Source organism: Vigna unguiculata, chromosome 5, assembly GCF_037176805.1.
Source record: "Vigna unguiculata cultivar grain cowpea cultivar isolate G323 ecotype 2 chromosome 5, ASM3717680v1, whole genome shotgun sequence".
NCBI lineage: Eukaryota > Viridiplantae > Streptophyta > Magnoliopsida > Fabales > Fabaceae > Vigna > Vigna unguiculata.
Window position 1 is genome coordinate 24306704 of NC_140796.1, and position 24279 is coordinate 24330982.

General features: G+C 31.3%; 1 protein-coding gene and 1 pseudogene across 3 annotated transcripts; both read right to left on the bottom strand.

Moving 5' to 3' along the window:
• Positions 1-359: 359 nt before the first annotated feature.
• Positions 360-2587, bottom strand: LOC114186077 (RING-H2 finger protein ATL46 pseudogene; annotated as a pseudogene). Of its 2 annotated transcripts, none has more exons than XR_014994889.1 (2): positions 792-2587; positions 360-689 (listed from the first exon to the last, which is right to left on the bottom strand). The product of XR_014994889.1 is annotated as an RING-H2 finger protein ATL46 pseudogene, transcript variant X2 (transcript). The 2 variants fall into 2 exon arrangements; XR_014994888.1 differs by having other exon boundaries at positions 360-1971; positions 2342-2585.
• An 11565-nt stretch (positions 2588-14152) lies between these two features.
• LOC114184505 (putative inactive receptor kinase At2g26730) lies at positions 14153-17786 on the bottom strand. The gene is made up of 2 exons (XM_028071814.2): positions 16410-17786; positions 14153-14901 (listed from the first exon to the last, which is right to left on the bottom strand). Exons 1-2 carry the CDS (start codon positions 17776-17778, stop codon positions 14351-14353), a joined length of 1920 nt encoding a protein of 639 aa, XP_027927615.2. The 5' UTR covers positions 17779-17786; the 3' UTR covers positions 14153-14350.
• Positions 17787-24279: the final 6493 nt, after the last annotated feature.

Genomic DNA, 24279 nt, shown 5'->3' on the forward strand with positions numbered 1-24279 from the left:
TGACCTTTTAATATTTAATTTAAATAGATTTATCTTTTTAAAATAGGACATTACAGCTTAATAAAACAAGATAATAATAAAAACAAAGACGGTATTGCCGCTAGTTAAAAAAATTAGAAATTTAAAAATTACGTAAAAGCTTTATTACAAATCAAGCGAACTAATTTCAACTGATACAAAAGTAAACTTTAGTTTAATTTTTACCTTTCTTGCATAAGGTTTTGGGAATAGACCCCTCGAAAAAACTATTTTAATGAGTGAAAATAACATGTCAATTGGGTTTTATCAAATAGTTTCTGCTACAATATTAAGGCTTTTGAGATTTTTGTAACGCAAATGCGTATATCATCAAATGTCACTTACAAGATCACAACAAAATGGAATCAAATTTAAGAATAGCATATCATAATCGTTTGCTTCTCCTAAGATATCAAATGTTTGATATTTATCAACATATGAATCTCGAAACAACTATGGTTCAGTGACGTGCTACATAGTTTTGGCAAATACTTTATCCCCCTAGATAAACTTTTTTTCCATCTGTGAATATCCTGAAATTTTGGCTGTCTCCAATGGTTGTTGGGTCATTGTTACAACTTGTATCAGTTCATTCCTAAAATCTGTTTTTATAGAATCATAAATTTCCTCCATCTTCATATCACAGCATTGTAGTACATCAATAACCCCATCTTCAAGATCAGAACACCAAATATTTGAAGAAATGTCAAGGAAAAGCTAAAGCTTTAATAAATGGATTCAAGTAAGTGGGAGAAGGGGTATACTATGGATACCTTTCATGTCCTTCTTGTTTCTCTCATCCAAGGCAAATCCGTGATAAGAGAAGAGGGCATATTCATCTGGGTATCAGAAGAAACGGAAAATTTTCCCTTCTGTGACCACTGCCAGATTTTGGAAACAGAAAAGCTCTCACCTTTACACACACTTGTAATCTTCTTTGCTTCAATATCCCCCTCAACTGAAAGTCTCTCTAAGTTTTCTGTTCCTTTCAATAACTGTGCATCACGTCGACCTTCTCGGTCATGGCTCAAGGTTATTCTGAGGTCTGACTTCCCAAGCACGTACTGATAAGATCCCATGGAGTAACATCTTCTGGCATCCAAATTATTGCTACTAGTCTCTCCTCCTGCAGCCACCTCTGCCTCCACATCAAGTCTTCTGAATTTGCCAAGTCTCACAGGGAAAACCCCCTTCTCTACTACAGTTTCTTCAATTTCAACCGTTTTCTGCCTAGTTGTGAATTCATGTTCGCCATTATCATCCCTCAAATCATCAAAATCAAACACTGGATTTTCAAGGGAAAAGCCAGGAGTAAGGAGGGTACCCCTGCAAAGAGGGCATGAGGAATTGGACAAAAGCCAGGTGTCTATACAACTGATATGAAAGGCATGGCTGCACATAGGGAGCAACCTGAGCTTATCCTTTTCAGAAAACTCACAGAGACAAACAGCACAATCAAATGGCTCCTTCAACCCCTTTATCTCCTTGTATTGGAAAACAGGAAGTCCATCAATAAAAGCCTGGTCCAGACCAGAATCATGAAGATGGAACAGTTGTTGCAGCTGCCTTTGAAGAGCATCAGAGGTTGCATTTTCATGGTTCCTATTGGATTGGGAAGATGCTGAGGAAGAAGAATTCTTCATGAGAAATCTAACAAGCAGGTGGAGCAGGCCAGAGATGAAAAATAGAACAGCCAGAATCACAATGATGAAAAGCACAGCAGGACTAATTCTAGCACCAGAGGATGAAGGTGAGGGTGGTGAGGGAGTTGATGATGATGATGAAGAAGAAGACATTGATTCTTTGTGGAATGCACCCCAAATTGGGGGTGAAGGGGGAGGCAAAACCGGTGGTGGATAGCTCAAGTAACCATCTTTTTGTTGGATTTGATGCTGAATCCTAGCCATCTTCAAATGGGTATGGTCAAAGGACCACTTACCATTCATGCTTTCTCTTTAAAACCCCAAAAAAAGTCATAAACGTGGACCCATAAAGCATGCTCTTGCCTAACCCAAACTCAAACTCAAACTCATCCACACACAACACAATCCTAGTAACATTTCCAAACTACGCATAACAGAGAAAGGGAACACTTGCAACTCAGATAAATAAATGACCACCGAGAAGTGGTAGATGGTTGTGGAAAAATGAAGCAACGATGAATTGAGCAGTTAGCACAACCAAGTACCAACTACATATTATTTATTTTTCATATTGGGTAATCATTTTAAACGAAAGGTAAAACCAGCGATGGACCAACAACAACGGGTAAACAAAAACATAATAAAAACATAATAACCACAATATCTGTAACTTAACTCACCAACTATTTTCTGAGGGGCACATTGTTTGAAAAGTGCATTGAAACTGTGATTTATCTTGAGGCTTTCAGGTAGGTGAATGAACCCTAGGGTGCAGCCTTTTTTAAGCTGCTCAAGTCAAAGAGGGGTGAGAGAAGAGTAAAGTGAAGTGTGAAACACTTTTCTCTTGGCTCAAACTCTGTCTCGTCCTTGTCATGTTTGTGGGTTAGAACAACAAAGTGACCAAAGAGAGAAAGAGGCGATAGTTTCCAAAGTGCGAGGTAAAATGATGACAAAAACAGATGCTCAAATTTCAATACCACCGCCACAAATCGCGCGTGGGTTTCAGTTGCTACAGAATTGTATACACCATTTGTTGCCGACTATTGAATATTTTGTATTATAGAATGAGTTGACAGGTTAACTTCACGGGGAATTATGAAATCTTAAATAAGCGGCAAGTATCGGTCAATTTCATTCATATTTTTAATTTTAATTAAACTTTAAAAGCATACGCTAAATTGAGAAAAATTATTATATCATGAAAAGAAGGTCTTTCTAAATTATGTGAAGGTCAAGGACATATTAGAAGAAGTAAATATCTAAGTAATTATTAACTAAATATGGGAATGGGACGTGTGTCCTTTTATAAGAATGAATATATTATAATAAAGAAATAAAATAATCTCAATATATATATATATATAAACTTTTAAAATAAATAGTTAAGATGTATAATTAAATAGAAAGTTTAATTGATTTTAGATTGTGAAGCATTTTTTTCTAAAAGGTAAAATAAAATCATTAAATATATTGATCTAGATAAAAATAGAAAATAAGTTTATGTTCTTTTGTATAACACCCTATTTAATTAACAACCCTAATAAAAAGAAATGTCACACAGATAATATGAGAGGCAAAGGTCTGGAGTATGAACACTACTCCTTACAGTTATCCAAAAGAAACCAGGTAGAAAATAGGACACACCATGATGCCAATATCTAAAATAGTGTAAGGGGTCGACAGAATACAAAATAAAATACAAAAGCAAGATACATGGGCCATGGCCCTAAAAGAAAGCTGGAATCCAAGCCAGAAACTATGCAGCGAAATCACTGTTTCCCTGTTGACCACGAGGGGTTCTCGCATCTGCTCACATCAATAAATTGATGATCATCACAAAGAGAGAATACCACACACATAACAATCAAACAAGCAAAGGGTAAGCTAGAGTAGAAAATGGTTCATCATACAGTTACATACACTTTCATAATCCAAAAAGAGAAAAGACAACACACATAACAATCAAACAAGCAAAGGGTAAGCTAGAGTAGAAAATGGTTCATCATACAGTTACATACACTTTCATAATCCAAAATGCATATGTCAATCAATCATGTTATGACCTGCACACAATACACTAAGACTCGAGACACGACTCATCCGGATACATATAATTAGTCAGATTCAGCGGATGCTTGCACTTGTGGTGGCTTTTACTACTCTATCGAGCTAATTGTTCTAGTGTTTCATCCCCCCCACACACAAGGTTAGCCCTTAAAGTGTTCCAGGTCTCCTGCTACTCTAACCATTGAGTCAGTACGCTCTATGTGAGACTAACTGACTCTTTAGAATGTCAAGATGCAATCCTTACCTTGAATCCATACTAAATTATATAAATGAGGCACCACCATGAACTCCCACTAACAGGGGTCATGGAATTACGTCCTAACCAACTAAGGCACCACCATGAGATCTCACCTAGAGATTCATGGAATTACGCCCTAACCAATGAGGCACTACCACGAACAATATAACATTCATGATCATACCAACAACATGTTCCATCAAACAATATAACATTCATGATCATACCAATTCCGTGTCACTTTTGTAACCAACCATCCTATACATGTCATATGCCAAGATCATGTTAATCTTATCAATCATAGACCATAACCCATGTTGCTCATGCACATTCACCCAATTCATGCTTTTAAAGAGTAATCAATCCAAACATATGTCAAACATCCAAAAATAGAAAAAGAAACAAAACCAACATCCTCGCCCAGTTCTCGCTCAAGCGGAAGGGTCTTGCTCAGGCGAGAGGTTTCCCTCGCTTAGACGAGCCCCCTTTGCCTAGGCGAGAGCTCGAAAAGTGGAACAGTGGTTTTATTGCACTCTCTTGCTTAGGCGAGACCTCCTTGCCTGAGCAAGACGGGCTCTCGCTCAAAATAGGAACTTGTCGCCTAAGTGACAGCTCGCGCAACACCAAGGAGGGTTTTCTGATACTCTCGCTTAGGCGAGACCCACTCGCTTGGACGAGATTATGAGATCGCCTCCACTGTTCATGCAGGCCAACACAGAAATACACCCAGAATGATGCACAATACATATTCATGTTATCTTAAATGGCATACGATCAATCACCAAGAGCACTAAATAGAATTGAAATCAAGTCATACACATTAAAAGCACAAAATCCTAGCTTCCCTTACGTAGAAGTTAGTAGGGACTTCGACACCCAACAACCGAGCACGGCAACTCAAGGAACAAATTTGTGAACTAGACAAGATAGCAGAACAAATTTTAAAATGATCTTACTACGAAACCCTAACTGGAAATATGAAAATATGCCTAGAGATGAGAAGTATGAGCTGAAGAATAACTTACATGGAGCAAGAAAATGAGGTTGAGCTACTTGACCAAGATTGGACTAAACCCTAGTAGAGCCTCTATGGGAAAAAGACGGTGTGAGAGTACTGTTTTTGCAAGAATGACAGAAGTGAAAGGGGTTTGGCTGCCTTAAGAACCTTAGACACCCTATAGGCCAGCCTTTATATTCATTAGATTTTAGGGCAGTCCTTAAATATTGAGATTGAAATAAGAGGGTCTTACAGTTGTGATTTTATATATATATATATATATATATATATATATATATATATATATATATATATATATATATATATATATAAAGATTCTTATGTTATTATAGTAATATATCAATATAACTTATGACGATTATTTTTCCAAGTAGAACCATCATTTTAGAGAATATGAAAAAAAAAATGTAATGATGCTATAATTTATCGTATCTTTTTATCTTTTTTTATAGTGATATAGTTATTAGTTATGATCGAATTGCGTAAAAAGAATGGTGCATTCCTTCGACAAGAATTACGATTTTAAAAATCCAATTCAAATATAATCTAAATAATTAGATTAAAATTAAATTCATATTCATTTTTTTTTCTGTAAAAGCACGAGTTTGAAGTTTTATAGAATAAAAATCTAAATAATTGAATTTGACTTTAAATTCAAATTTATATTCTTTAAACTAAAATAATGCTTATAAATCAATTTTAAATTTAATTAATTTAAAATTAATATACATTTTAACATCTCATAAAACTATATAATATTTTTAAATAAAAAATTAGACATATTTTAAAATAAAAATTAAACACGTATAAAATATAAATATGTAAATATAAAATATAAAAAAGAGTACAAATAATCCTATAGATGTTGTTCATGCACATATATCTATATATGTTTTCTATTTACAGCAAAAAAACAACACAAGCGTGAATTATTTACAAATAAATATAATAATAATAATCGATCAAAGTGAGTTTATTATACCATAAGTTTATATCTATATATATATATATATAAATAAATAAATGAGAACTAACAAATAGCAACTTTTTCAATTAAATAATATATATCACACACTTCAATTCAAAAAAATTTATCTACAAAAAGAAAAAAAGCTAAGGTGTCACACTCTCAGAATTTTGACCCTTCAAAAAAAATTTAATTCTCTCTCTTTCCACTTTTTCCACGTATCTCACCGCTTCTTTTTCCTCTCTTTCCACTTTCAATTCTCCTCCGCTTCTTTCTCTCTCTTAAACTTCTTCTCTCTCTTTCTGACTTTTCGGCTCTCATCTTTCAAACGCTTCATCTTCTTCTCATTCTCACTTTCTCATTCTTTCTTGCACGAGTTTCTTTTGATTTTTGTCTCTCTTTCTCCTAATGTTCATTGACTACACCTAATGTTCATCTGCAGATCTCTCTATATTTTTGCTTTTTTTTTTTCGATTCTTGATCTCAATGTGTTTCTGTACAGGTTTCTGAAGGGAACAATTGATATTTTTTGTTGTACGCATGTTTTGTTGTATTGTTTCAGCTTCTTCTCTGTCTTCCTATTTTTCTAACATTTTATCTTTTTTGGAAATTTTTTCAGATGCATGAACAGAGTAGAATATTGTTCACTGCCAGATTTCAGTTGATTTAACTAAACATTTGATGTTTTCTTTTATTTTTTATCCATGTTTCGTTGTACGGTTTCAACTTCTTCTGTCATTCAATTTTTCTTCACGACCAGGTTTCGTGTGATTACCCAAATTTTGTTTTTGGTTCATCTTCATATTCTTCTTATGAAGCTATTTTTTAGTTTTCGTTGATGTTATTTTTCAGAACTTACAGGCTTGAAATGAAGAGTTCCAAAACATGCAAGAGTCTTAAAGACCAAAAAGCAATATGCCTTTTTCTCTGCAGATCTCTTTGGATTTTTGCTTTTTTTTTATTCTTCATCTCTTTGTGTTTCTCTAACATCTTCGCATCTGTTATTTTTTGTTTTATGTGTGTTTTTAAATTTTTTGGTGATCAATGAACTGACTCTTCATATTCTTCTTATATTTTAACCCAGATTTCGTTGATGCTATTTTTTAGAACTTACAGGCTTGAAATGGAGAGTTCTGAAACATGCAAGAGTCTTAAAGACCAAAAAACGGTCATTCTTTTTCTCTGCAGATCTCTTTGGATTTTTGCTTTTTGTCGATTCTTCATCTCAATGTGTTTCTCTAACATCTTCGCATCTGTTATTTTTTTTGTTTTATGTCTGTTCTTGAATTTTTTTGTCATCAATCAACTGACTCTTTATATTCTTCTTATATTTTAACCCAGATTTGGTTGATGCTATTTTTTAGAACTTCCAGGCTTGAAATGAAGAGTTACAAAACATGCAAGAGTCTTAAAGAACCAAAAAGGTCAGTCTTTTTCTTTGCATATCTCTTTGGATTTTTGCTTTTTTTTCGATTCTTCATCTCACTGTGTTTGTCTAACATCTTGGCATCTTCTATTTTTTTTGGTGATCAATGAACTGAGTATAACAATTGCTCCATGTTTTTGATCTTATTCTTCTATTTTTACGGAGGTTTCTTATTTGTTTTATCTTATTCTTCTACCTTTACCCAGATTTCTTCTTTTTTAAAGCTTTTATTTAGTTTTTTTTTGTGGTTTAAATGTTTTTATTCAAGACTCTTGAAGACCAAAAAACCGTCAGTCTTCATGTCAATGTGTCTTCTTTAATTTTTTCTTCATGAATGAACTGCGTAGAACATTGGTCACTGCCAGATTTCAGTTTTTCAAAGCAAAAACTTGATGTTTCTCAATGTGTTTCATCTTATTCTTCTATCTTTATCCAGATTTCTTATTTTTTTATCTTTTTCTTCTATCTTTGTTACCCTAAATTTTTTTTTGTTAAAGCTTTGTTTTTTTTTTTCTGGTTTAAATTTTTTTATTCAAGAGGTGGGATTATCATTTTACGAATAATCATTTTATAATTAATATTTTGTTATATTTAATTTTAATTTAACCTATTTTTTTTAATTCGTAATTCATTTTAAGTTTTTTATTCCCAAGCGACTGCATTAATTATGAAGCAGTCTGTCCAGTAAGTACGGACGCTTTCAACAGGTATGACCTATCCTATTCTCTTTATATATATCTTCTTTGTTACGTATTACCAACTACTGAGTGACAAATCTTCTTTTTTTTTCTCTTACCTATTATATTCTCTTACCTATTACGCATTACCATACCGTGGTTTTAACAAGAATTGATTTTTTTTGGTTCCACAATGATAACTGTGAAGTATTAGTTTTACTAAGCTTTCGGTTATTTTCATCCTTCTCATTCAAAAATATTTTACTTCTTAATCTTGCTTTTACGTAATTGCTTTTTTATGTTTTGATCTGAAATTTGTTTTTGTTTTCATCAATGAAAGTTTAGAAAAGATCGGCCAGAGACAATGGTACGTAAAGTTTCAGTTTTTAATAAAAGTTTGATTTTTTATTCACATCCTTCTTTAACATCTGATAGTTTTTAGTTAATTTAATTATTTTTTCAAAAATTAAGTTATAGAAGCATTTGACTACTTTTCATTTTCTAATTAATAATTTCCTATTTGCTTTTCATTTAGAAAGTTTTTTTTTCGAGTTTGTTTTTTATAATGTTTATTCCCAAGTAATTGCAATAATTTCGAAGCAGGATGACTATTAAGTACTGATTGTTGGAACAACTATGACTTCTCTTATTTTCTTTATATATGTTCCCAATGTCTGCAATTCTTCATTACCAACTAACAAGCAATAATCTTCTTTTTTCTATTAGCAATTTTCTTCTTTTACCAATCTTCTTCATCACCACTCTATTATCCTACAATGGAATCCATGCCCACTCCACAATCTATTGATCATAAGATCAAGGTCTGTTAAGATAAGAGCTGGCTGAAAAAAAAAATTGTGCTCTTCATGAACTGTTTGCAGAGGATCACCGTCAAGTTATTTTTGAAGTTGAAAGTGAAAATACAAGCATAGATATCAAAGTTCTCTATCCATTAAATTTCTTTTAAAGTTTAGCAGATATTTATGTAATTATAATTTAAACTTCTTAGATGAAGTTATGCGTGTTTTAATGTATATGTGTGTGTGTGAAGTTATGTGATTTTTTCTCTTCATGTTATATACTTTTCTCAAAGTCATTAATTAAATTGAAAACTTCTTCAATCTAATCACCGAAAATCAGAAGTTATAAATAGCTATAAATAATTTTTAAAGATATTTCCAATTAATAATAATTAATTATTTTCTATTTAAATTCAAAATGTAAACGTTACTAAAATACATTAAATATTAGGTATTAATTTTTTTTTTAAAATCATTTAACGTAAACATTATTAATCATTTGACGTCAAGTTTAAATATTAAAAATGTAATAAATGTGAAATAAAAATGAAATATTGCAACACATTGAAAATGAAATTTGTCATTGCTCACAACACAATGCAAACCTCTTCCTATTACACCATCCTTTTGTATTCCAACGCATTAAAACAAATCTTGCAATTAATAAAAAAATTAATTAATATGAAAAAGAAAATGAAATATTGCAACGTATTGGAAATGAAATTTATCATTGCTCACACTGCTCCAAATAATGATCATTAAAGCACTGCTATAGATACCTGAACTGCTCCATCATCTCCCACACGTTTTTATGATTTGTCTGATTCAAATAAAAACATTCAAATAATCCATTATTCAAAACGAAATTCGAATATGTTTGACGGTGCAAGTGTGTATAATTTTCTTTCATTATCATTTCCACTGCCCAAGACAATAATCATTTCACTGCTTTGATCTTTCAACTGCTACTTTTATTTTTTCAATCCAAAATACGAAAGACGTCTCTTCACATCTCAGACTCCATTAAAATTTTATATCATTTAAAATATAATTTTTTAATTGTTCAATAAAATCACTTTCAAAAAGTTTAAGATTTTTTGCGCTTTTCAAGACAATTTTCTTTGCTTCCAACACGTTTGCAGTTACTTAATGTCATACTCAATTGTAAAAAATCTCATTTTGATTTTTTCAATGTTTCTAATTTATAAACTCTGATTTTGAAATTATGCAATGATATGATTTTTTGCACTGCTCGATATATTTTGTAAAGCTTGCAGCACAATTTTCACTAGTAAAAATTAATGCAAAGCAGCACGTCATATCATTTTAATAAATTAAATTAATAAATTAAATTGAACATATATTTACTTGGCTTCTCGAGTAAGTTTGTATCAGTATTCAAATGTTATCTGTTTTGTTGACGTAAATTTTTCTATGCACGAGACTTTCTTTACTTTTTGTGTAGTTATCAAAAGTTTTCAACCAAATGACTATTCACCACCAACATCGGATTCTTATAAACGATCCTTAACCAAAGGTATGCATTTCATCTGTTGTTGTTTACAAAAATACCAGAAATTATGCAGTTCATATGTTTTTCTCGACATTATTAGGGTTTGTCCTTCTGTTCTCCAATTCTGAAATAACATCTTTTTTCTTCAATCCTTTTTTGTTGAATGCTTTCTACGACAATATGTATTTGCAGATCTGCATTGTTTCCACTTTAATGTTACAATTAATGTTTGATTGCAGAATAGACCACGCCAACAAATTATGTATTTACTTTTAAATAATCTGTTACATGCTTTTTGTTCAACATAATTTGTTTCTATTTCTTTTCACCTTTTTTGTGACCTGTGAATACATGCATATGAATACTTAATGGTTTTTGACATGAATAGCTGATATTTACAGTTTTCACAAAAACATGTTAGTATGAAATATGCATTTGTAGGTCAAAAGTATATATTTCTATTAACATCATATGCCTATCACTTTTTCAATAACTTACAACTCAATGTTTGCAGAGACCTAATTTGTATTTTTTGTCCTTTCTTGATTCTATGAATACATGTATATGAATACTTAATGGTTTTTGACATGAATAACTGATATTTGCAGTTTTCACAAAAACATATTAGTATGAAATCTGCATTTGTAAGTCAAAAGTATATATTTCGATTAACATCATATGCCTATCACTTTTTCAATAACTTACAACTCAATTTTTCATCATATAAATTATTGGATAGTACTCATTGTTCATTGTCATTATAAAAAAATTAAATCTAAAAAACCCCGTGCGTTGCACGGGTAGAAAAACTAGTATCTATATATTTCATGTTATATAAAATCTTTCACCCAACTTCTCACTATCTCATATCATAGTTTATGCGATTTAGATCATTACTAAATTAAAGTATCTTTGTTAAAACATAAGTGTAAATACTTAATACACAAATCAAATAATAGTTCACAAATATCATACCAATGATGACAAAGTTTTCAATCTTATATATATATATATATATATATATATATATTTTAATTCTTAGTATTCATAAGATTAAAAAATCCGTCATAGTGCTTAATTGATCAAATAGATTGTTTGTTTTGGGAGAGAAGTGCATATTATTTTGTTTTACCTTATGTATTGGGGCATTTTCTCTTTAAGGGGTATTTTGGCATGTCTTAACCCAAACTCTTTTTTATCTCTTCTTCACTAACATTTTATCCCGCATTGTTATTGTTTGCTTTGACTTGACGATCAATTTCATTTATTATTGTCTTTATAAATTTCACTAAACTCATATTGCAAATGCTCATTATCTAAAGAAATTTGTGCAACTTGAGTTCAAAGTGCACATACCACATGCTCAAAAGTCAATGTTGAAGGCATTACAAAAAGACCCTTAACCCTAAAGGGATTTATGTCCTCTTTTGGTAGTTAGTAATTTATTAAAGATTAAAATTTAAACTATAAATTACCATTTTTGGACTCTATGGAAGAATGTGATATTGATCTTATTGGAGCTCAACAAAAGCCAAACTACTGCATTTGTTTGGAAAAAAGCCAAACTATTGCATTTATTTGAAAAAGAGGAGAAAACATTTAATCAAGCAGTGAAATTAAAATGTCATTCTTGTTGGGTTTAAGATGTTAAGATGTTCATTCCTTTTACTCTTAGGAGATTTCATTATTATGAGTTTTCATTGTAAATGAATTTTCATTATTAGGAGTTCACATTGTTAATAGTTTTCATTGTATAGGACTTTTATATAGGATTTTTCATTATATAATATTATTAACTCAATAATCTATAATGTGTCTTTAATGTGGTTGTGTGTATATTATATTTGCAGGTTTTGTTTGGGTGTAGAGAATAAAGAACTCTACACTGGTAGTATAACAACAAAATATATTTTGTCAATAATTATAGAGGAATTTCATAAATTGGTCGATAAATTTTACAAATAAGCAAATTATCAACGAATGTTGTGCCATCACTAATCCATTGAAGATTACGAGTTATTGACATATTTTCCTTGTTTTCCAATGATTTCTAACCGTTGGTAATATCATATTTGTTGTGTAGTGATGGTACTCAAACTTTTAGTAAGAACCATGAACAAGTTGCTCAAGGATAAAATTTTAATCAGTCCCTTGATGAACATCAAATCTTTGTACTAAAATATGGAACATGTTAAATTGAGTATGAGAAAAAACAATTCTTATTTCCAAGCTTATGAATGAGCTCCAATTAGATTGATAAAGTCATGTATTTTATAAAATTTTAAACTCCAATAAAAAAATTAAATAATACAAAATGTATTCATTTTATTGAATGATACTTAAATACCAATTTTCAATTTTAAGCTTAATATTCAACTATTAAACAATTGAGTAACAACAAAGTGAATTTAGTTTAGATAATATATCGAAAATAAATAAAAGATTTGAAGGTGAATATATATACAATATACTACAGATGATTTTTTATGATAGATTTTTTCGTATGAAATATTCTTTAAATTAGTTTACCAGTAACTATTTAAGTATTTTTTTGGAGTACAAACCTCTTAAAAGTTTAGATCACACATTTAATCCTAAGGTCATGTTAAAATCTTTTTTCATTATAGGGGTGTTAAAACGGGTCAATCTGTGTTGAACCCACTCCACTAAATGACAGGCAGGCCAACTGGCAAACTGTGAGTGTGGTTGCCGGTGTGGGTGGCATTGCCATGTGAGTGGCATTGCCGATGAGGACAGTCACCACTAAGGGAGGGAAGAATTTGTCTTGTGTTTCGTTCTCTTTGTTTTTTATGTGAGTGTGAGTTTTGTGTTGCTCTAACTCAAGAAAAAGAAGAGCTAAAGTCGCGTTTGGGTTTTTTGTATTGTTCTGGATGAAGAAGAGGTAAAGTTGGGTTTTACATTTTCGTTTGGTTCAAGACAAAAAAGAGCAAAAGTTTTGCAAAATAAATGAACAAAGAAAGAGAAAGAGTCTGAAATTAAAACAAACTTAACGGATTATGACGGGTTGACGGGTTGGCCCGTCTTGCAGCTCAAATATGCGTGACCGGTTCAACAAGCTAGTAGACGCAGTCATGTAACCCAACCTATCTTTTTCTGTAGTTGGCGGTCAACCTGTTTTGACATCCTCTACATTATATTATGTTATATAAGTTAAACCCTCTTTACTTAGTAATAGCTTCTTATAGACTAGTACTACAAATATCCTAATCTTTTTTCTCTGTGGTTGTGTGTAGACAAAGAAGAATAGTTTTTTTTTTTTTTAATATCTAATGTAAAAGACACGGTTAGTTCGCTTCTATATCTTCATACCAATAGAATATATAGTTTAAGGAAGATTTGATTAACCGTTTCATTTCTATACTTGCTCACGCTTTCTGTTTTAATCTTAATTATGTAAAAAAATTATCTGTATTATTCAATATTATACGAGTAATCTTTTTCTCTCACATTTGTAAAAATTCTTCATTTTAGTCATTATACCTAAAAACTGAGTTTTAAACCCGTACAAGTATTTTTTTTATTAGTTGTTGCCACTTGCTAATAACTTTAACATGGCCGCAAAATTAAATCCAACGAAGTTGCTTGGCAATTAACAGTAAATGTTAAAACATGAATAAAATATTATGAGGACTAAACACAAAACTTCTAGGTATAAGAATCAAAACAAAGTTTTGACAAGTAAATGAATAAAAAAGATTGTCTATATAAATATTAAAGGGCAGAGTTTTTCTGGAATTTCTATGTGCAGGTATATAGACTAAATATTAATTAAACCTTCAATTCATACCATAATAAATTTCATGACACAATCCATTGTTCAAGATGGAAAAACGATTAGGTATTTTCAATTTATTCTAGTTAATTTTAATCAATTTACAGAGGACCTAATTTTATTTTCTCATCTCAAGTGTCTGGCTTACAAGTATTAAGGAAAAGATTATCCAAATATTTGATAGTCTAAATCACACTTCATAGATCAATGATTTTTCTTCTTCCTCTTTGATAGTGTTAACCATGAGAGCAACTTGGTTCATGGTTGGCCTTGCCTGTGGTGAAGGATTGATACATCTTATAGCCACTTGAAGCAAATTCACCATTCTTTCTTCGCTTGCATACTCTGATATCAGAGACTTGTCAAAGACTTCACCTGTCCATTCTTCCCTCACAACTGACTGAACCCAATCAGTCAAGTCAATCCCATTTCCCTTCACTAACTTACCAGTAAGCAGTTCAAGAACAATCACACCAAACCCATAAACATCTCCCTTTAAGATATCTAATGCACCAGCATCAGTAGAAGTGCCAGAAGGTGAACCTCTTTGATCATCCATATCCATAATGCCACATTCACTTATGCATGCCTCCATATTCTTGTTTAGCAAAATGTTGGAGGATTTCAAATTTCCATGAACAATACCATGATGGCCTACCTCTTGGTGCAGGAAAGCTAATGCCTCAGCAATTGTAGCTGCAATCCCAAGTCTGCTGCTCCAGTCCAAGGCTTTTGTACTGCCTAAATACCACATGCTATATTTTAGTCTATGATATACACATACGATATATGTAATATATATAATAGGTATTTGATAGGACGATATGTTTAATTTGAAAATAATAGAATATGATACATGATATATATATGTATCGAAAAATATACAAAATTCTTAAAGATTTGATAAATATATATTATCATCATCATAAAAGTATCTTATAAATTAGAAATTTTATGGATAAGTATCGATAAAATATCAAAACACATATACATGTCAGATATATAAATACGTGACATAAATTATTGATGCATCATATATTTTAGGTTAAATTACACTTTTGATCCTTCTATTTGTCAAGAAATTTTAGTTTGGTTCTTAAGTTTTTCGTTGTCTCAATTTGGTTATCATTTTCTTAAAAATGATTCAATTTGGTCCTTGCTGTTAGTTTGACCAGACGATGTTAAAGTCAAAGCCACGTGTCAATTTCTAGTTTTTTTTTAATTTCTTTTTAATTTTTACACATGTCACTTCATAGTTGTGCCACGTGTCAAAGTGACTCAATTTGGTCCATATATTTGTTTTTAGTTTCAATTTAATCCCAATTTTTGTAAAAATGAAGTAATATTGTCATTCGTTAAATTGACACTAAATTTACTTTTTTATAAATCTTATGGTGATATTCTTACTGAAATTAACGTTTTTATTAAATATTTCTATAAATAGATTAAATTAACTTTAAATTATATACAAAACATTAGACTTTGGTTTTGTTTTGAACTTGAAATTTAGTTCCTAAACTTATGTGTGACAAGTTATTTAATTTTTAATCTTCATTAAGTTTGTATAATATGATACACTTGATGCCTTTATATATGATGACAAAATTGTTAATTTTTGAAATTAAGTTTGGGGTTTAACTTTGTTTAATAATAAAACTAAAAAAAAAAAACTTGTTTAAAAATATTTCTACAAATATTTAATAAAAAAGTTAATTTTATTAAGAATATCATCATAAGTTGTATACAAAGATTCAATTGAGTGTCAATCTAAGGAGAGATTATATTGTTTCATTTTTACAAAAATTGGGACTAAATTGAAACTAAAAACAAATATAGGGATCAAATTGAGTTATTTTGACACGTGACACAACAGTGAAGTGACACGTGTAAAAAAAGAATAATAAAAAAAATTAAAAATTAAAAAAAACCAGAAATTGATACGTGACGTTGACTTTAACACTGTCTAGTCAAAATTAATGGCAAGAACCAAATTGAATCATTTTTAAGAAAATGAAGATCAAATTAAGACAGCAAAAAACTTGATGACCAAACTGAAATTTCTTGACAATCAGAGGGACCAAAAAGTAGTTTAATCTAGATTTTAGTATATGTTAGATTTGCAAACTTTTGCCTTGCTAAGGAGGTGCGAAGTTTATAAGAAAAATAAATTTGGATGTCACGTTTCTTGTTCATCAAAGGAAGTGTAACTAAGTGATATAGAAAAGTAAAAGGAAGACTGTGATATTTACCATGTAGGAGCTTGAATAAACTGCCATTCTGCTGATATTCATACACCAAAAGCTTCTCTTGTCTAGAACAATAGAAAGCAAGTGGTGGCAGAACATGAGGGTGCTTTGCTTGGCTCAGTATTCGCATTCTCTGTTTGAAATCGTGGCTTGAAATAGTCCAATCCTTGATCCTTTTCACAACTACCATTATCCCATTGTCAAGCATCACCTTATAAAGACTTCCATTTTTTCCTCTTCCAATCAGTTCTGCAGGTGCTCCCAACAACTCCTCCAATCTCAGTTCCATTGCCGCATGGCTCGAAAGAACCACCAGTGATTGTGAAACCACCCCACTTTCAGAAGGGACTGAAAACTCAGATCTACTTACCTCACTTTTGTATTCACTTGAAACATTTCTCGGCTTTTCAACACCACCACCACCACCCCCTACCCTATTATTCAATGCTTCAACTTTTTTCTCTCCCTTCTTTCTTCTACACAGCTTTAAGACTACGAAAAGGACAATGATGACACCCAATGCAGCATACCCTGAGTACATAAGAATCTGCTCCTTAGAAGCACCCTTTGGTTTTTCTGATGTCGGAGCCTCAGTAATAGGCATATGCTGATCAGAGCAATTCTTTGGTAGTGGATCACCACACAGTTCAGGATTACCAAGAAAGCTTTCAGCAGAGAAATAGCCATGCACGTTTGGAATATGGCCATGGAAATTGTTGAAGGAGACATTGAATTGGTCAAAATTAGAGAACTCAAAAGCAGGTATAGTTCCTCCGAGGTAATTGTTGTGTGCAAGGAACACGCTCAGCCCTGAGATTCTAGGCAAGTCTGGTAAATATCCTGAAAACTGGTTATTTGAAATGTCCAATCTCTTCAAATTGTTCAGCATAGCAAGTGAACTAGGAAGGTGTCCAGCAAGTTGGTTTCCACTTAGATGCAGGCGAGTGAGTTGTTTACAATTTCCAACCTCAGAGGCTATCACCCCACTAATTTTGTTGCCATCAAGGGTAAGATATGTGAGAGATGCAGCCAGGGGCTGCAAGTTGCAAAGCATAGCAAGATCAAGTGTTCCTGAGAAATTGAGGTTGTCAAGTAGCAACTTTTTTATGGACATGTTTTGAGGATCACAGTGTACACCTTGCCAGGGGCCATTGCAGGGATCAGCGTCTTGTTTCCATAACAAAGTGGAGTTCTGTTGGCCATCTTTACCCGAGACTTGTGCCAGAAATTGTATCAGTGTTCTCTTCACCTCGTACTCTACACAAGTGGTCGTGTTTAGGAGGAAAAGGAATGTGGCAAATGCTATCCATGTAGAAAGTCTTTTCATTTGGGCAGAATAATTGAGATGATGGAAGAGTTTATGCGAGATCATGAGCTTTGTTGCTGAAGAGGGTGGAGTGAAAATTAAGTGGTTTATGAATAAAATAGTTTCTAATTTCAGTATAAAAGAAATGGAACTGGTCCTTGTGGCTGATAGTTCAATGACCATTTGTTTGTAGTTGGCATGATTAGTTTATCATACATTAAAAAATATTTTAGTACTGATTGCACCTTTTTCAAATTTCTTGTCAAATATTGGCCGGCATGATGAATAGTTGCAACTAGAGTTGTCATTACCTTCTTAATTTCATTCATATGGCATTGTATACTATGCAGACAACAATATTAACAGCACCTCCGGTTGGTTCTTATTATGTAGGTATTTACCAAATTTTAATATCGAGCAACTCAATAAGTCTATTTTATATGTCAGGATATTAGAAGATTTGTAATTTTGTCCAAAAGAATTGTACGAGAATCTTTGTAATTTTCATAAAAAAAATGTATAAAAAGTTTACCGTCTTCGTAAAAAGAAATTATAAGAAAAGATTTACATCTTTTACCAGACAAATTGGAGGAAGATTTGTACTTGAGGTGCGAACCTTGTTAAGACTAGAAGTAGCCACATGCAAAAACACTTCTCATTAAGTTGTTGGCTCTATTCAAGAACAGAAATAACAATGAATATATTTGAGATTCTGTAAGGAATTCTAACACCATAATTTTGCCGGAAATTTTATGATTTTAAAATTGGTTGGTTTAAGTTTTTTGACCACATTTGAAGTCGCATTTGTCCACAACTTTAACAACAGGAAGGATGATAACGAAATTGTAACTACAACACTGAATACAATCCAAAACTAACTATTCCAATTTAAGTAGGGGCTAGGTTTTGACAATGTTCTTGTAATTGTAAACAATCCTTGCCAATGAAAAGCTGTTGGCGCTCAAAAATCTGCGCCTTTCATGAAATTGAACAAAACTCATAATGATTAAGTGGAGATATAAAGAGATATGCCAACTACAATTTATTTTTTATTTGATGAAATCTCTATACTTGGATACAGAGTGTATCTGACCTTGTTTAGTGACTCAGCTTCATGTAAATTTCACTCCATAAAATAATATTGTACTACAAAAAACATGCTTAAACTACTAAATGCTTAACAATGTGCTACACAGACAATTGAATGAGATTGTGATTCCAAAGTGCATCAACCACATTAAAATCTGAAAATTTATTTAAAGTAGCCGTGGATCATAATCTATGTTACTTAATCCGATGCAAACTTACATGTAGTAATTTGTAAGTGACTGCAATTCAAAATCTTCGTAAATACAATGGTTTTTCTTGTTGTGGAGTTAAAAAGTGTAAGGTGGGCTAGCAATTTATTGGATCACACCGACTTAGTGAAGAAAAAAAAGAGAGGTATTTTTATTTAGGGTTTCTAGACGGTTATACAATTTAAAAATAATGTAACTCTTTATGGGCATCAGTTTTTAGGAGGAAAATAAAAGTGGTAGATGAAAAGACAGAAGTTGTGAATATCTTTGGTGAGAAAAGAAAAGAAACTACCAAAGAGTGAAAAACAACAAGAAAGCAACTTGTGTGCAAAGAAACAAGCTTAAGGTCTGTTCTTTTTTAAGGATTGATTCGAGAAAGAGGGAGAAGAAGAGATTAGGTGGATTTGGAAGTTTGTGAACGTTTGTGAGTGATTTTATTGATGTGATAGATTAAAAAAAAGTTTTCATAGATATAAAAGTAAGATTACCAAATTATCTTTGATGTTAAAAGTAATATAAAAGTATATTTAAATGAATTAGAATAATTTTTTAAGTTTTATTGAATGAATGAATTTTAAAATAATATTATTTAAAAAAATAAAGAATACAATATATTTGGTATGAAAATAAATTAAATATTTACATATTCAATATTTTGGTGGCAAATAATTTATTTACATGGGGGATTCATTTTCGTTTTAATAGTAATTTTATAAGTTAAAAAAATTGCATGAAATTAGATCAAAATGAAGGGAATCGTTCCAAAGCCCATGACAGAAGCATGGAATTAGATCCATGATGGAGGGAATCGTTCCCAACCACATGGCACAAGCATGGAATCGATCCATGAAGGGAATTGTTCCCAACATAACCAAACTCGAATGTGGAATTGGTTCCTTCTCTCTCCATAACTATTCCACTCCTTCTACAATATTTGAGAATCGTTCCAACATGTTCCATATTTGATTCTAGTGCTTTGTCTTGTTCATCTTTGTCATTATGGACCTGCACAACACCAACAACCATTCCTCCATTTACTGGTATGGGTTCTGCACATCATTGTGGTAGCACGTGCATGAAACGTGAATTGATCGGAGGATAATTTGATAAATGGTTGTTGGTCACCCACAAATCACCACACATATAGCGGGATGGGATTTCGGAGCAATCTCGTTGTTCATCGCTCCCAAACTCCTCCTCTCACACCCAAACAAACACGATTAATACACTCTAATCATTGCTTCTTAATTCCTTTGCATAATAAATCTGTGCAAAAGAACACAACATCAGAGAAAATATTTTATTGCACATCTCATATATTGGAGTTCCCTATTTTGTTTAGTTAAGTATCTATTGGGGTTTTCTTGTGTTGTTATCTACCTTGCTGGTGAAAAGAATATTTTTTATTGATGCATGGAAGTTTCAAGAGAACTTGTGGTGTAGCCATTAATTATTATTCGTAGAAGATTTTATTGGACTTGGTCTTGTTGTTTTTTCTTGAGGTTTTCCCATTTTAAAAGTTTTGGTACCTATTGATTTCTCTCTTTTTTGTTTTGTGCATGCCACTGTTTTGCATATTCATATAGAGAATAATATGTATGGGTTTTTGTTCCACTTCTTATTTGTTATTTTTTGTTATCTTCCCAACAACTGATATTAGAGCTCCAATTAAGAGCTTTGGTTTTTGCTCTGAAGATGTGAGATAGTGATGGTTTAAAACCATGATTAAATTGGATTCTACAAATTATTCAATATGGAAATCCCACATTGAAGATTTGTTATTTTTGTAAAAACTTTTATGATCCTATTGGGAAACAAGGTGTTAAACTAGTAGATAAATATAATGAAGATTGGAAGAAGATGAATATGAAGACGTGAACAGGAAATGGATACATCATTTTGTTTATCATTGTGTATTTGTTTATTATCATGTAGTAGGTGAGACTCTAACTTATAACTTATGGAAGTGATTAAAGTGAGATTAACGATTAAATTCTTTTTATGAAACCTCTTTAAATAGTTTTCCAAAAACCATTAAACGATTTGTAAAGATTGTTGCAACTTGTGCCTCTTAAACATAAATCAAACCTTTTCTATGTGTATAAAGCACACACATTCAATCATGAAATTCTACAAATAGAATACAATGATTAATTCCTCATCATGAAAATCTTCAAGCATCTTCATATGCAAAGCCTTTTATGATGACTAACCTTTTTTTTATGTTTGTTGTTATTATGTTTCCATATGTAAGGAGTTGGTGAACATAATGCATGAGTAAAGAAAACCTTTCTTTCCCCCATTCCTTTATAGGCATTAGCAAAATGAAATATGCAAGAGATTAAGATTGGTATAACTATATTTCCTTGAAGTAGTGATAATATGGTCTAATGGTTAAAAGGAAGGGAAGGGAGGGGAAGGTCGTGGGTTCGATCCCTCCTGTTAACAATTTGGAGAATAAAGTTTCTTTAGTGGGGTTTAGAAGGGAGGGACTAACAAAAGCTAACAACTAACAATGACGATAAAAAAAAAACTATATTTCATTCACTTCTATAAATTCTTCATTTTCTTTTCACATACGGAAATATGAAATTCAGACTCATATGACAAGCTATGGTTCTGAAAGAATCACTAATAAAATTCCACATCTAGAAGCCAAATTACTCCGAAATTTAGACAAAAATGGAATTGTGATTCTCGGATCGTGGGTCGAAACGGGCGATGTTTTAGTGGGGAAATTAACACCTCAAATGGCAAAAGAATCCTCATATTCCCCCCGAAGATAGATTATTACGAGCTATACTTGGCATTCAGGTATCCACCTCAAAGGAAACTTGTCTAAAACTACCCATAGGCGGTAGAGGTCGAGTTATTGATGTGAGATGACAAAAGACACTCATATTGATGTTATTAGAACTGAATAAAATTATGATGATCTTGATCAATTATATGTATTTTGTAACATCCTTTTTTTTTAATAAACTGTATTATTTATTTTAAATAAAACAATTAGAAAATCTTATATTTTTACTAATGTTTCATATTTTATCTAAATGCATTTTAAACATTAAAAAATATATTTTATCATGATGTAATTTTACTTATTGAAAATAACAATAAGAATAAAACAAAACAAATATTATATATATATATATATGTATATATTAGGTAAAAATATTTTAATTAAATAGGTGTGTGTAAAAAAAAAAATAATAAAATATATATGAAGAATTTTTAAAAGAGAAAAAAAATAATATAGAAAAGAAAAAGAAAAAAAAAGAAAAGAATAAGAAAGGATAAGAAGATAAGAAGAAAAGATAAGAAGAAAAAAAAAAGGAGGATAATGATGATTTGGATAAACATGCACATGCTTTGCTTTATATATATATATGGAATGAGAGAAGTTACGGTGAGGTGAGAAAGTGAGAAAGTGAGAAAGAAAGAAAGAAAGAAAGAAAGAAAGGAGGGAGAGAGAGAAAGAAAGGAGAAAGAAAAAGAGAAAGAGAAAGAAAGGAGAGAGAGAGAAAGAGGAAGAGAAAGAAGAGAGGGAAAGAAAGTATAGAGCAAAGATTCAAAGATATCTTAGTCTTCTTCAAAGATTATTAGTGTGCCCTTCAATCAATAAGGTAAGGGGGAGTGAGGTTAAGCTTTTATATATTAATCTTGATAAGCTCATGGGTTTTATATTAATCTTTTATTTATTTTGACTCATATATTATTCTTTTTACTTTCATTTAACTTATTTTCATTTATCATCCTCTTATATTTATTTTATTTAATCTCCAATTATATACTGATCCTGTTTATTTATTTATTTTATTTAATCTCCAAATATGTATTGATCCTGTTTATTTATTTTATTTAATTTTTAGTTACGCACTGATCCAGTTTATTTATTTTATTTTATTTACCTCCAGTTACGCACTGGTCCTATTTATTTATTTTATTTTATTTATCTCCAGTTACGCACTGATCCTGTTTATTTATTTTATTTTATTTATCTTCAGTTACGCATTGTTCCTGGTTATTTATTTTATTTTATTTATCTCCAGTCGCACTGGTCCTGTTTATTTAGTTTATTTTATTTATCTCCAGTTACGCACTGGTCCTATTTATTTATTTTATTTATTTTATTTATCTCCAGTTACGCACTGGTCCTATTTATTTATTTTATTTTATTTACCTCCAGTTACGCACTGGTCCTATTTATTTATTTTATTTTATTTATCTCCAGTTACGCACTGGTCCTGTTTATTTATTTTATTTTATTTACCTCCCGTCACGCACTGGTCCTGCTTATTTTATTTTATTTTATTTATCTTCAGTTACGCACTGGTCCTGTTTATTTTATTTTATTTTATTTATCTCCAGTTACGCACTGGTCCTGTTTATTTATTTTATTTTATTTAATCTCCAATTACGTACTGGTCCTGTTTAATTTATATTTTTGTTTAATTATAACGTTCTTACCCTTATCTAATTATTTATTTAAAGTTCTTGCTTTGATTCTTATTTTATCATTATTTTTACAATTAAAAATAAATAAATGTGAAGTGAAAGTATATATTATTTTATTTAGTGAGCTTTGATAGAAGAAAAATTGCATGTACATTTAATCGTTGTTTTATATTCTTTGTGTATAGTTTATACAATGACATGATTTAATAGTCATCACATTTTATGACCCTTGAAAATATCCAAGAGTATGTCAGTTGAGTGAGAGTTAAGTTGGTTTCAATAAGTTGAGATTAAACCCGTGTCAAAGTGTTTGTATTTGGGAAGTCACAGTTTGGTACACTGCGGGATGAAAGGCAGGGACCATGGTGGGGTCTAAGGAAGTTTTACCAAGTAGGTGAATATCTGGATAGTTCAGAATAGCGCCCTGGACTAGGATATTCATAGGCCAAACTTGGGACTATCCGATACCTGCTCGGCATCGCCAAGGTTAGGTAGTGAGTATATATCTCTTTTGTGAGCCGATGAATGGCTAGTATTCTCGAGAAAGAAATAATTATGATTGTACCAATATTTTATGAGAAATACTCAACTACCTAATCACTTCCCAAAGCAACTTTTGATGTTCAGATTGGATCATCAAAAGTGAAATATGGATCCATATGTCTGGTAAAACAAGATCAAGTTTTGTGGTTATAGGTTCAAATCTAGGCCCCCGGTGTCTGCATTGTTTATTGAGTTTATTAAGATTGATATTTAAGGCTTATAAAGACCTCACTCCTTTCATATTTTTCTTTCATATGTACCTGTTGCA